Here is a 14,315-nt window from a genome sequence, read left to right on the forward strand (position 1 = left end):
TGTGTGTTTCTTATTCCTTATATATGCTAACCCTAAACCTAAGATTTAGAAATCAAAACTAAATCAAAAGAAAACAGAATCAAATCATGGGCTCGTGCAAGTTAAGCTAGAGGTGATTCTTTTCATAATTAACAACTAAAACTTGATATCATGGGCTTGTGCTTAACCTTGGATAATCAAATTAATTACTTGAAGTTTAGAGAGATTAGTGAAGGATTATGAAGACCATGGAGCTGGCCCATAAGTTGCGTTAAACGCATAGCTTGTCCGTTGAACATAGGGCCCAAAATTTAGGATCCTTTAGTCTCTATGTATGGTACGTTGGACGCATGAAGAGCCACGTTGAACGCATGAAAGATGAGTAGTCCCTGGAGGTACAATTGAAGGGTGCGTTGAACGTACAGGGGGCCATGTTGAACGCATGGCTCTGGCACGTTGGACGCATGCCCTGGCACATGGGATGCATGCTTTGGTGTGTTAGACGCACCATGAAGGTTGTGTTGGCTGGGCTGTGTTGGACACAGGGGCTGTGCGTTAGGCGCATGGTGAAGTGGAGGGAGGCTGCGTTAGACACAAGTGGTGGTGCGTTCAACACAGGGGGGTGCTTGGTCGTTGTCCTTGAGCTGGATACCTGGGCTGCGTTATACGCAGAGAATGGTGCGTTGAACGCACGAGTTGCTGTTTGGTCCAAGAGCCTCTTTGCTAGGTCCAGGAATCTCTCTGTTTGGTCCAGGAACCTCTCTGTTTGGTCCAAAAATCTCTATTTGTCTCTCTTAATCTTTGCTCTTGCTTAAAATCTTTCACAATTTTCTACACATACCAAAACTCAAAGCAACTCCAAGAAATATTTATTAAAGCATGAAAATCTCAATTATAATAAGGAAATCACTAACTTTATTCAAATAATTAATAAAGAAAATAACTAAAGATGCTCACACATTACAATATCAAACTTAAGATCTTGCTGTCCCCGAGAAAGAAAACAACTATGCACAAAAGATTCTCTTAATTGGAGTGGGTTGAAGAATTGCTTGTGATATTTCAGTGAGTGAAGTGATCAGCGGGATAAACTCCAAATTATGTGATCATGTATGGATTCCTGGGCTTCCTAAGCCTACAATTGAAAGTCTCAGAACTTAGGAATTTTATTCGAATGATATTATAGAGGTCTCTTTATAAGTTTTCACCTTGAAAATAGCTTTTCCCTTTCTTTCTCTTGTTGTGCTCATTATTTTCTTTTCTCAGCTATTTTTTTGGGTAATTGTACTTAGTTTTGACTCTAAATGTTCTATCTTAAGGCGACTTTTTAAGATGAGTTTTCAATCGACACTCTCGAACTAGTTGGTTCAAGGTATCGGGTGTTGAAGCACCCCTCGGATTTACTTACTCAAGCCTCTCTCATTGACACAGCAACACCACAAGCACTTAACTAGGAAAACAACTCTTTGAGTTTTGTTTTTTTTTAACCTTCCTAGTCATTGGTACTCAGAGCCTTGAGCCTTGCTCTTTGTTTTTCTTTCTCTTTTCTTTTCTTGCTGCTTATTGGTTTTATAAATTTTTGAGAACCTCCACAATATTTCTTTAAACTTCATTCTATGTCTTAGAGCTTCCATGCAGGTTTTCACAAACATGTAACCATATTACACAATCATATTTTCAGACCTCCACTTTTTTTAATCTTACTTGTCCCAAAATTAAAAAACAAAATTTCTTCAACATTTTCTATTCAAAAGCTCTTTGTTGAATGCTTAAAGATATTGGATACAAGTAATTTCAAAAGTAAGGTGAAATGAAGAGGAATGAATCATGATTATCAGCTAAGAAAAACAGATGTAAGATATAAGAAATAAAAGCTCAAAGATAGAGTTACTTCCTTCTTCATCATATTCTAGGCTTTGTTCTACATAGCCTCCAACACCTAACTTAGAGTAATTTTTTGTCCCCAAGCACAAGGAAAAACAGTGGTGATAGAATTATGAATAATCATGATTATCAAGTGAAAGCAAATAAGTGATACAAATTCTTATTCAAATAAACAAACAAAATTAAAGACAAAATAAAAGGTTACCATGGTTGGATTGCCTCCCAACAAACACTATTTTAATGTCACTAGCTTGATGGTTGGTACTTGCTAAGTTGGAGGTTGATCGTGATGCTTCAACTCCTCCCCCCTCACTGTGAATCTTCTCCCTTTTTCTTCATCTATAAGCTCAATGTGTTCAAAGGAGAGAATCTTGTTTACCGTGTAAGGGCCGTCACTTTTTGTTGAGTTCCCATGGAAGTAGTGGATATGAATGTAGCACCCTTTGTCCCCGTGAGAAGTCTCTTATGGGTATTTTCCTGTTCTTCCAATCTTTGGTCTTCTTCCTATGAACTTTCTTTCCTATATTTGATGATGCACACTCAACACCAAACTTAGGTTTGATATCAGGGGAAGTCTCGTTGATTTCCACAAAGGGAAGCTTGGGTTACAAACTCTTGTTAGCTTCTTTTGTGTCTTCAATTTGTTGCACCACTTCTGTTTCTTCTTTTTCCTTCAACCATGGAGGTGAAACTTCTAGAGGCATGTTAGTAGGAGATTCCTTCACATTTTGATCAATTGAATTAACCCTCATGCAATTCTCCTTTTCACTTGAATGATGCATGGTTTTGAAAACATGAAAAACTAAGTGTTCATCATGCACCTTCAACATTGATTCACCCTTTTTCACATCTATCAAGGCTTTTTCAGTAGCTAGAAATGACCTTTTTAGGATTATGGATGTATTTTTATCTTTTTCCATGTCAAGGATCACAAAATCTGCTGGGAGAAAAAACTTTTCCACCTTTATCAAGACATTCTCAACTACTTCATGTGCATATTTCATTGATTTGTCTGTCATTCGTAGAGCTATCTTTGTTGGTTTTACCTCCTTTATTTGTAGCCTCTTTACCTCAGACAAAGGCATTAGATTGATACTTTCTCGTAAATCACATAATGCTCTCTCAAAGGTGGTGCTCCCAATAGTGCATGGAATTCGACAACTCCCTGGATCCTTCATCTTTATTGAAAAATCTCTTTGAATTATGGCACTACATTTTTTGTTCATCACCATGGTTTCATTCCCTTTTAAAGACCCCTTTTTGGACAAAATCTCCTTTATAAATTTAGCATAAAGTGGCATTTGTTCTAAAGCTTCTATGAATGGAATGTTGATATGAAGCTTCTTGAACACCTCCAATAAGTTGGAGTATTGTCCATCAAGGTGTTGTTTCTTTAGCATTTGAGAGAAATAAATTCTTGGTTGATAAGATTTCACTGTTTTCTTCTCTGTTGGGGCAATAATTGGTACATGAGCCTCTTTTTATTTTCTTTCTCCTTCTTTGTAGCTCCTTCATCATGTACTTCATGGCTTGTGGCTTCTTTTCTCACGACTTTTCCACTTCTCAACATAATGGTCTTGCACTCCTCTCTTGGATTGAGTATTGTATCACTTGAAAAAGTGTTAGGTGGCCTCTCTGTGAGATGCTTAGCAATTTGTCCCATTTGTACTTCTAGATTTCTAATGGAGGCACCTTGATTTTGGAAGTTGGTTCTTGTCTCATCCATGAAGCTTTTAGTTTGTTGCATGAATGTGGAGGTGAATTGGGCTAGTGTGATAGTGGATTGGAATAGTTTTTCAATGGTGATTTCAAGGGAAGAAAATTTGATTTCAAGAGAAGAAAGCCTTTGGTAAATTTGTGGTTGTATGGGATGAGATTGTTGTTGACGAGGTGCATTGAATTTCTTTAGCTCTTGATTGCTCCAACCAAAATTTAGGTGGTTCTTTCATCCAGGATTATAAGTTTTTGAGAAGGAGTCATTATGTGGTGGCTTTGAGAAGTTTCCCATGTAATTTACTTGCTCCATGGATGCTTGTTCTTCGTTAAACAACCCATATTCTTCATTCCTGTGAGCTCCTCCACACAAGTTACAGACAACAACTTGTGTTTCCACTACAAATACTTGCATGCACTCTAATTGCTTTGTAAGCGAGGAGATTTGTTGGGAAATCATCTTATTTTGTGTCAAAAATGAATCCATGGTGCTCAACTCCATTACTCCTCTTTTCATGGTTCTCTCGGTGGAATATATATATTGGTTGTTAGCCACTATATCAATAAACTCAAGAGCTTCTTGTGGTGTTTTAAGATGCAAAGATTCCCCTGCTTAGTTGTCAAGTGAGTTCTTTGAGGCATAGGAGATTCCATCATAAAATGTTTGAAGTTAAAACCAATCGAAAAACATGTCATGAGAACACTTTCTCAACATCTCCTTGTATCTTTTCCAAGTTTCATAGAGGGACTCTCCATTCCTTTGGGTAAAGATTTAGATATCATGTCTCAATTTGACTATCTTTTGTAGTGGAAAGAATTTGGTCAAAAACTTATTAACCAAATTCACTTACGTTGCTATGCTTTCCAAGGGTTAAGTTTGAATCCATTGTTTAACTCTATCCCTTACAGATAATGAAAGAAGCCTCAACTTGATGGCTTCAGGAAAGATTCCATTGCTTTTAATAATATCACATATCAATAGAAAACTAGATATGAGTAAGTTTAGATCTTCTTAAGAGCTTTCACTGAATTAATTTTGTTGCATTAATTGAATGAGTTGGGACTTCAATTCAAAGTTATTTTTCTCCACATTAGGTCTCACTATGCTACTCCCACAACTATCACTTGTGGGGATAACAAAATCTCCAAGAGTCCTCCTAGCATTAGCATTTTTATTGTTATTTGCCAAGCTTTCTGGTTTATTTCTTAATTGCTGGAGTGTTGTTTCAATTTTAGGATCATTGAGGAGTGGTTCTTTGTCTTTGTTGTCCTACATGCTAAAAAATACACACACAAAAAAAATAAAGAGAAAACATGGAATTTTCAATATCACAGTGGAGGGAATTTCAGTGAGTAGCAAAAGAAAATAAAAAGATCTAATTTAGAGAATCAATTAATGTGGTAGTTGTTAATCTCAATTAATACCCGACAACGGTACCAGAAACTTGATGCAGAATTTTTTAAAATCACAACTCGGTAAGTGCACCGAATCGTATCAAATAATACCACGACGAGTGGGTTATCGTTTCCACGAGGATTAATGGACTAAACAACAATGATTAATTAATTATTCTAATTAGATAAATTAAAACAGAGGAGTGAGGAATCACGCGTTCAAATAGAGGACAATAAAAAGGTAAAGTAGTGAATGAAAACAATGATGATGAGAATGTTAAGGTTTCAGAGATTTTCACTCTTTAGAAAAATAATCCTTATGTTTATTTATTTGAGGCATACAAAGATCAATCACGACAAAATCATATATAACTGAATTTCAATTTCTTGACAACTCAATTTCTCCTTAATTAATTAATCGCCAATTCATTGGTCAACTAATTAAAAAAAGAGGTTGATCACAAATCTGATTTAGTTTTAAATAAGATTCAAAAGTAGTTCTTAAATTGAATTTTATGTCACGTATCCAACTAGTCCTAGGCAATATGTCACTTATTTAAACTAGAGCCATTGAAAATTATAAAGTGTAATATACTATTTGAAATATTATTTCTATTTAAATCAAAAAGTTGTGAGAAAGAGTTTTCAAGCTAATTCTAATATTAAATTTTTTAAAGCAATATTATAATCCAAAACAGAATTAGAATGTTTTCAACAGTTTTAATTTTTAGGGATGAAGAGCAAAAACTCCATTATAAAAGATCAAAATATAAACTTTAAATAAAGTAAAACACTTAGATTAATAATCTATAAATTTTTTTAAAATATTTGTTGTCTGTGTATATAGATACTGAATAACTCATGTTTAATAAGATTAATTTAAATTGTATGAAGTAAAAATACATGTTAACATATTTCTTTATTTGACTGATTCTATTAGATAATATCTCAAGTGATACAAACTCAAAGTAGTATTAGAAAATGTTCAAATTTAATTCGTTAATTTCGTTTACAATGATTGTGAGGATTATAGTATGTATATTTGAATGTACCTAATAACAATATTTTGTTGCGCCAAATTCAAAGTTACTTGTAGGAATCTTCAACTAATTGTAAGAAAGTTTATAAAACGAAGTAAAATAGTGATAAGAGTCTTTTCTATGACATATAACTAGATGTTAATTGTTTTAATTAGTGTTTTATATTTTTATTAAATAATAATAATTAATAAATTTACTAATTATGGAGGTAATNNNNAGACAACTAAAAATAATTTTTAAATTTAGAAAAATTACAACATATAGAAAAGACTATGTGGCAATCGAGTAATAGATGATATGTTAATTTTTAGGGCAAAAAACCCATATATACCAAGGAGAGATCAAAATTACCGAAATCAGCCAAACCAGAAATTCATACCTGAATCAACCAGGACGAATTATTATATAATTCGAATCAATAAGATTCGAATTATACTCTCAAGTAATTCGAATTGATATAATTCGAATTATCTCTATGCAACAAATGAACGTAATTCGAATCAATATGATTCGAATTATAGTCATCCAAAAAATCATGTAATTCGAATCAATACGTTTCGAATTTACATAACCTATTTTGAATTTAGTTAACTCGAATTACTAGGAGAAGTTTATGATAGAGAGGTTCGAATCAAGTTGATTCGAATTAGGGTTAAAACCGATTTCCATAGTAATTCGAATCAAGTTGATTCGAATTACAACTGTTTCGGCTATAAAAGGAGTTCGAACCAAGTTCATTCGAATCAGTTTGAGTTTATGTACTGGCCAGCCTCGTCGTTGCATATCCAGCGTTAGGCGGCAGCAGGGGATGCGTCTTGATGAGAGGTACGTTCCGTACCTGCAGATGGCCGGATTGTACCATTTTGCGAGACTGAATGACAGATGGTTCCGACTAGACGAGCCCCTAGTCAGCGCATTCGTCGAGAGGTGGCGGCCTGAGACGCACACCTTCCACATGCCTTTCGGAGAGTGCACCATCACTCTTCAGGACGTCGCATACCAGCTGGGGTTGCCAGTGGACGGAGATTACGTTAGTGGTTGCCTGACAGACTTTCACCTTTATATTGAGGGTGGGAGACCTGCTTGGCAGTGGTTCCATGAGTTGCTCGGTGTTTTACCTCCCGAAAACCAGGTGCAGAAATTCGCAGTCAACTGCACCTGGTTTCAGGAGACATTTGCAGAGTGTCCAGACGGGGCTGATGAGGAGACAGTTAGGCGCTTTGTCCGGGCCTATATCATGATGTTATTGGGCACGCAGCTCTTTGCCGACAAGTCCGGCAATCGTATACACATCAGATGGCTACCTTATGTTGCTCGGCTTGAGGAGATGGGTCGCTACAGTTGGGGGTCGGCGGCACTTGCATGGTTGTACAGGTGCATGTGCCGAGTCGCCAACAGACATGTGGTGAAGTTAGCTGGCCCTTTACAGTTACTACAGTCTTGGATATTCTGGAGGTTTCCCACTCTTAGACCATCTGGGTATGATGAGATTAGCTGGCCCCTTGCCTCGAGGTACCGTTATTGTTTTGTATTATATATTCTTCTCGTATTTATTGTGCATGCTGCGCGTGTGACCCCGATACAGCCAGTTCCGGATGACAGCGACGAGTCTATTGAGGATGAGGAGCCACTTATACGGAGGAGTTTCCGGACACGGGTGCCACGCCGTTGCGATTTATAATTTTTTTTTTATTTAAATTAAATACGATTGAAAAAATAAATAAAACTAATAACATTTTTTTTCCAAAGATAATAGGTTATATTTCATTAATTATTAAAAAATGAAATACAAAGATGTCCAAAAGTAGAACAGCATAATAAAAGGTGGGAATTTCCCAAAGACACTACACTGAAGGTATTCATCCAACGGTGCATGGTCGAAAAACGAAGAAAAATCTTAAAGAAGAAATAATGATAAATCAAATTGAATGCAACTAAGAGCTTGTCTCATGGAGATGACGACCTAAACTGGGAGTTCTTTGGATTTCACGGAGCAACTTGACAGAGCTTGCTAGAATGGCAGACGGCATAGAAGTAGAACCTTCAAAAATCAACTGGTTGCGAGCTTTCCAGCAGTTCCAGCAAATGATGGCAAGCAATTGAGGATTACGGTCAGCATTCTTCAACGGGTTAAGTATCTCTGTTGATGCAGTCCACCATGTCCAAAAGTCGTTAGAACTCTGAGGGGGAAGACAATCACGAAGAGCTAAGACTCCAATTTCTGCCGTTATAGCATTACCATTGCTAAAGTATTTACCTCTTAAGATTTTGGATAATAAGGAAGTAGGCTGTGTTACAAGTCGCCAAAACTGTTTGCCTAAAAGCGCCAGATTTTGGATTCTGAGATCTTTAAATCCAAGGCCTCCTTCTTTTCGTGGGCAGGTCATAGTGTCCCAGCTAATCCAAGCCATCCTCCTTTCAGAACCTTTTTGTCCCCACCAGAATTGAGAAAGTAGAGAGTGAATTTCTGAAATTAAATTATCAGGCAACTTGAAGCAAGACAATGTATAAATAGGAATAGCTTCTCCCACTGCCTTAAGCAATACGTGTCTACCACCTGACGAAAGAAGATTGCGCTTCCACCCTTGGATTTTTTTCCGAACCTTTTCTTTGATCATACTAAAAGAAGCCTTTTTCGATTTAGAGACTGTAGAAGGCAAACCAAGGTATTTATCCTGAGCCCCAATATGATTAATATTCATAGAGTTAGCCAGTAGTGTACGAGTAGTGGACGGAGTGTTGTGGCTAAAGAATACAGCAGATTTATTAAGATTTACCCTCTGGCCACTGATGCTTTCATAAGAATTCAATAAATGCAGGATATTTAAACATGCTTCAGGATTAGCCTTACAGAATAAAATAGAATCATCAGCAAACAGAAGATGGTTGACCTTGAGACATCGCCTATGTATCTGAAGACCCTGAATTAGTCTATTTTGTTCTGCCTTGTGTAGCAAGAAGGAGAGACCTTCTGCACAAAAAAGAAAAAGATAGGGGGATAGAGGATCTCCTTGTTGAATACCTCTATTTGGTTTGAAGAAACCATAAGGTTGTCCTTCCACAATAACAAAATAAGAAACGGTTGTCACTAATTCTCGAATCCACATGATCCATCGGGAGTCAAAACCAAACTTCTCCAATATAAACCAAAGAAAGTGCCATTCCACCCTATCATATGCCTTACTCATATCTAATTTTAGCGCCATTTCATTTTCGAGACCCCTTTTTTTGTTCTTCAAGTAATGCATACACTCATGAGCAATTAGGATATTATCAGAGATTAATCTGCCTTTAATAAAAGCACTCTGCGTAGGGCTAATTAGTCTATTCATCATACCCTGAAGCCTATGTACAAATACTTTGAAGATAATCTTGTAAAAGACTGAAGAGAGGCTTATTGGTCTTACCTGAGTCATATCTTTAGCATCAGAAATCTTGGGAATAAGACAGATCTGAGTGTGGTTAAAACCCTTCAAGATTCTGCCCCCAGAAAAGAAGCTCTTAACTGCTCGAAACACATCACCACTAAGTATGTTCCAGAAGCTTTGAAAAAATTTTGCTGTCATACCATCATCTCCTGGAGCACTTTGAGGATGAATGCTAAATGTTGCGCGTTTCACTTCCTCCATAGTCATTGGTCTTTGAAGCCTACGGTTCATGTGAGCTGTGACCTTAGGTTCAAAATCAATAAACAGAGGTTCAGGGTTCTCATGACAAGTGGAGGAAAAGATGTCCTTGAAATAAGATTCAGCCACAGAAGCAATACCAGCATTTGAAGTAGCCACTTCACCATCACTGCCAGTTAGTTGCCAAATTCTATTCCTTTGAGTTCGATTTCTGAATTTCTGATGGAAGAAAGCTGTATTCTGATCACTAGATTTGAGCCATTTGACTCTAGACTTATCTTTCCAATAAGATTCCTCATTTTGCAATGCTTTTTCAAGTTTGTCCTCTATTTCTGAAATGATGTCGCCTCCATGAATTCCTGCTAAACGAAGTTCCTCTAATTCCGAATGTAGTAAATCAATCTCCACCTTCAAATTAGATCTATGTTCTTGCTGCCATCTGACAATCTTATGTCGACAACGCTATATTTTTTGAGCTAGGATATACATGGCCAAACCATCAATCTGTTCATGCCAAACCTCTCTAACAATCTGCCTTATTTCATCATTGGAACACCATCTTTCTTGGAATTTGAATCGGCGTTTAGATCTCTCAGTTCTCGGATTAGAGTCTAGGAGAAGAGGGGCATGATCCGAGCCTGATTCTGATAGTCTAAGAACCGTTGCATTGGGATAGAGTTGCTGCCAATCAACTCCTACCAGGAATCGGTCCAGTCTTTCCTGTATCAACTCATCACCCCTCCGTCTATTTGACCAAGTGAATGGTCTTCCGACCATACCAATATCAATCAGGGAATTATCATCAATAAAACTATTAAAGGTTTCAATAGAAGAAGGAGATTTAGCACCCCCACCTTCTTTCTCCAATTGATTAGAAATGGCATTAAAATCACCCATTAACACAACCTTACCATCGAACTGTCGGGTGACTGAAGTTAATTCAGAAAATTGAGCCATTCTATGTTGATTATTTGAACTGAGATAAACACCTAGAACACCATAGGGATCATTAGAACCAGCTGTCAGAACTGATGCCGCAATGAAAAATCTACCATGCTGTAAAATCTGAACAGTGCAACCATCCCTCCATGCCATTGCCAAACCCCCTGATAATCCATCCGGATCTACAATAAACCATTTCTTGAAACCACAAGATCTTAGTTTTCCCTCAACTTGTCGAGATTGATTTTTTTGTTTCACAGATAAATCCAACCTCGGGGGAGTAGGATTTGCAAATCCCTTTAAGATTGTGGATTGTTAGGGGTCTCCCCAAACCCCGACAATTCCACGAGAGCAGTTTCATATTTCTTTGGGTGCCACTTGAAGGCTGGCACCCTCCACCATCATAGCAATTATATGAGGGTTCTGAGTCTCTGATTTGTTGCTCATGGTGTAGAGAAAATCAGAATTGGTATTCAATGATTTCAAAGAGACATAAGATATATGGAATGAGTGAATTAGAAAACGGAATGAATTAAAAGAGGAATGAATTGGGAGATAAAACGAAAATTAGGGAGCTAAGTGGAAAAGAAATTAAGAAAAGAAAGTAGAAGAAGATGGAAAAGAGTTTGACGAAAAAAAGACAAAGAAAGGTGTAACCATGAAGGCGGCGCAGTGAAACCCTAGCAGAGCGTCGGGCGCTAGATGAGGAGTACGTACTCCCACTAAACTAAAATTTGGAAAGATAGGAGACTCGAACCCGCAACCTCTTAAAAAACTAATAACATTTATTCTTAACTAATTCGTAAATTTTCATCTTTATTTTATCGCACACAACAAAAACAACGTATTAATTTTTTTTCTCTTTAGATATAACAATGTATTCTTTTTTTTTTCTTTTTTTTTTCTCTTTAGATATAACAATGTATTCATTTTTAATTATATTTAAGGGTTTATCCATACACCCATTTTTTTTAGAACTAATAAAAACAGAATGTTGATCCATCTTTCAAACAATTGAAGGCCCGTTATTGTTTTTGCAGCAACTATTGCCCAATCAACAAAATTATACGCCCAATAAAAGTGGTGACCCACATAAAACATAAGCCCATATCCATCCCTTCAAGCCAACAAGGAAGCCTCATGGCTCACAACTAAGGGGTGGAAAAATGTCAGACAGTCTGCCAGGTCTTGCATTTTAGTCTGTATTTGATCTGATTTGGCTTGGTATGTTATAAAATAAGGACAGACTTAGACTTTTGTAAAAGCTTTAATATGTTAATAGGTCAGATCCAAACTCACTAATTAGTTTTATTGGCCTGTCAGACCTATCTAAACCTGTTAAAATATAATTAAACATATAAATAATTTTTTATTATTAACAAAATTATAAAATATTTTAAATTTATTATATTTTATTATAAATATTTTTGTATATTTTAAATACTTTAAAAAATAAAAAATTCTTATAAATATTAAATATGGTATATTACATATAAATATTTTTATTAAAAAATAAATTTTTAAATAATATTTTAATTTTTATAAAAAAAAATTATCAAGTCTTTTAATAGGTTCTAAATCAGGCTGAATAAGAGGCGATACCTAGTACTTTATAAAGAGCCTATAGCAGGCTACAAGGCTACGGGTCATGCTCATGCCAATTAACTATATGACAGGCCAGTTAAGAGTAAACTCTAACTTGACTTGTTTCCATCTCTACTCACAATCAAAAAAAGTAGAGAAAATCGAGATTTTACGTGAAATCAAAAAAGTAAATTACATATATAAAACATAAAATCTTAACAAGATTTAAATCGTAAAATTGTCATACCTAATAAAAATTTGATAAAATCAATTCACTCGTTAAAAATCGTAATATTAAAAAATTTTAAAAGTTAAGATTCTAACTACTGTACTTCATCCGACTAACAGCAATTTCACAGCCATTGCCTCAACCTCTCTCTATACCAGCTTCATTTTTACCCTATAATTCATCTTTCTTCTCTAGACTTTTAATTTCGTGAGTAGCTTTGATTTCACTATCTCGTTGCCTAAGAGATTTGGATTTAGTCCAGAACAATATCATTCTTTTATATACATATATTTATTCGTGGAGCTCAAGATTAAAACAAAATAATTATTTAACTTGATTTAATGACCATACAGATTATTGCCCTATTATGGACAAAATCTAACAATAAAATTACAGAAGAAATAATTTTCAATAAATCATGTGCTTCTTTAAGCCCACACAAGAACCTAATTTTGGAGTAGGTAGCTAGTTCATTAATTTGTGACATACACCTAATAACCATATAAACTAAACTTTTCCCACTAACCAATTATAAATTATTTAACAACAGATCATGAATTGAATGTTGTACAGTCTCTTCTAATCTCTCCATCATTACCAGTCTTGACACCCACCCTTCCAAGCTTCCTCATGGCCGCAACAAAGGCCACAAAGAACTCATTCTGGTTATTCGCAAACTCAACAACCGTAGCCTGCGACTTCGGGTCCGTAAACAGAGTCTGGTCCGATCCCAACAGCCCTTGGCCGGAAACCAAGCTTTTGTAATACAAGTTGTCGAAAGCGAAGGATGTTTGGGGATCCAGAGCTATGACCACGCTTGGGTCAACGCTTTGAGGGCAATCTGATTTAAGTTGTTGTGCATAGCTTGGATCAAGGGTGGGGTCCACGTGGGACGAGGATTGGAAGGAGTACAAACGGTTTGAGAATTGGTTGCAGTGTGAGAAGCCAACGGTGTGTGCTCCTGAGAGCGCAATCATGTCGGTTTGGGTGAGGTTGTGTTTTGAGAACATTTTGTTTAGTTGGTTAAGGTTGAAACTTGCTTTCGGAAGGTTAGAGTCCACACTTGATGCCTTGGAAACAAGTCCATCTCTGCGTCCAAGTTCTACTCTGTATGAAGGGCCACCAAGCTGTGACAATTGCATGCATAAGAAATCTAAGATCTCTAATAAATAATTTTGACCTGGTAAAAATTTAGGTTCAATTATTTTCGGGTGAATTTGATAGTTAAAAAATTATTAGATAATTTGATATATTTAATTAAATTATTATTTAATAATTTAAAACTAATTTTATAATATTTATTACTTGAATTAGTTGTAATTAATTTTATGTGAAGTTGATATTTGAGAATCATTAAATAATTTAACTGATTTAACTAAATTTTCATTTAACGACGTTCAGTTATCAACTTTATGTGAAGTTAACTGGAAGTGAATTTTCACCTAACTTTTAACTATGAACTTTATAAGATAGTGAGTTTTGATTACCAAGCCTATAACATCTCTGGTAGCGAGTGCCAAAATGTCTGCGCAAGAAACAACGCCGGGACATGAGGCTTCAACGGCGGCTTTGGCCTTAATAACTGTATCAAAGCCATCTCCTGCCAGTGAGAGATTTTCTGAGGCATCCTTTTCTGCATCCCCATTTGCCGTCGCTATCATCACTGACGCATCACAACCCTGTGCATAAATAATCAATTCAATTTTAATTTGCCACCAATTGAGACAGATTGACTCAAATTAAGTACTTCGATTCTTTTCGATTATCTAGTTACTTGTAATACAATTTAACATAAATTTATCAAATCAGTTTTTTTATATTTACGAATAATTTAATGTGAAAATTGATTTATCTAATAAAATAAAAATTTAAAGACTGATTTAGTAATTAAAATTTATTAAAAATTAAAATATCTAATTGAAA

The 14,315-nt window shown here is 35.8% G+C and overlaps 2 protein-coding genes across 2 annotated transcripts in view; one reads left to right on the plus strand and one right to left on the minus strand.

Annotated features, from left to right (window-relative positions):
• On the plus strand, window positions 6,820–7,692 carry LOC107647413 (protein MAIN-LIKE 1-like). The gene has a single exon (XM_016351488.1). The coding sequence runs from the start codon at window positions 6,820–6,822 to the stop codon at window positions 7,690–7,692; it is 873 nt and encodes a 290-aa protein (XP_016206974.1).
• LOC107605008 (peroxidase 55) overlaps window positions 12,700–14,315 on the minus strand; it is a 2,851-nt gene continuing 1,235 nt past the window's right edge. The window contains exons 2-3 of the mRNA XM_016306742.2: window positions 13,880–14,071; window positions 12,700–13,519 (exon numbers count right to left, since the gene is read on the minus strand). Coding sequence (XP_016162228.1) covers window positions 12,944–13,519; window positions 13,880–14,071 — 768 coding nt within the window. The 3' untranslated portion in view covers window positions 12,700–12,943. The remainder of the gene's footprint in view (window positions 13,520–13,879; window positions 14,072–14,315) is intronic.

The sequence above is a fragment of the Arachis ipaensis genome, chromosome B06, assembly GCF_000816755.2.
Source record: "Arachis ipaensis cultivar K30076 chromosome B06, Araip1.1, whole genome shotgun sequence".
Taxonomy (NCBI): domain Eukaryota; kingdom Viridiplantae; phylum Streptophyta; class Magnoliopsida; order Fabales; family Fabaceae; genus Arachis; species Arachis ipaensis.

Coding starts and splice junctions, on each gene's coding strand:
- LOC107647413 (XM_016351488.1), top strand. CDS start 6,820: ATGCGTCTTGATGAGAGGTACGTTCCGTACCTGCAGATGGCCGGATTG.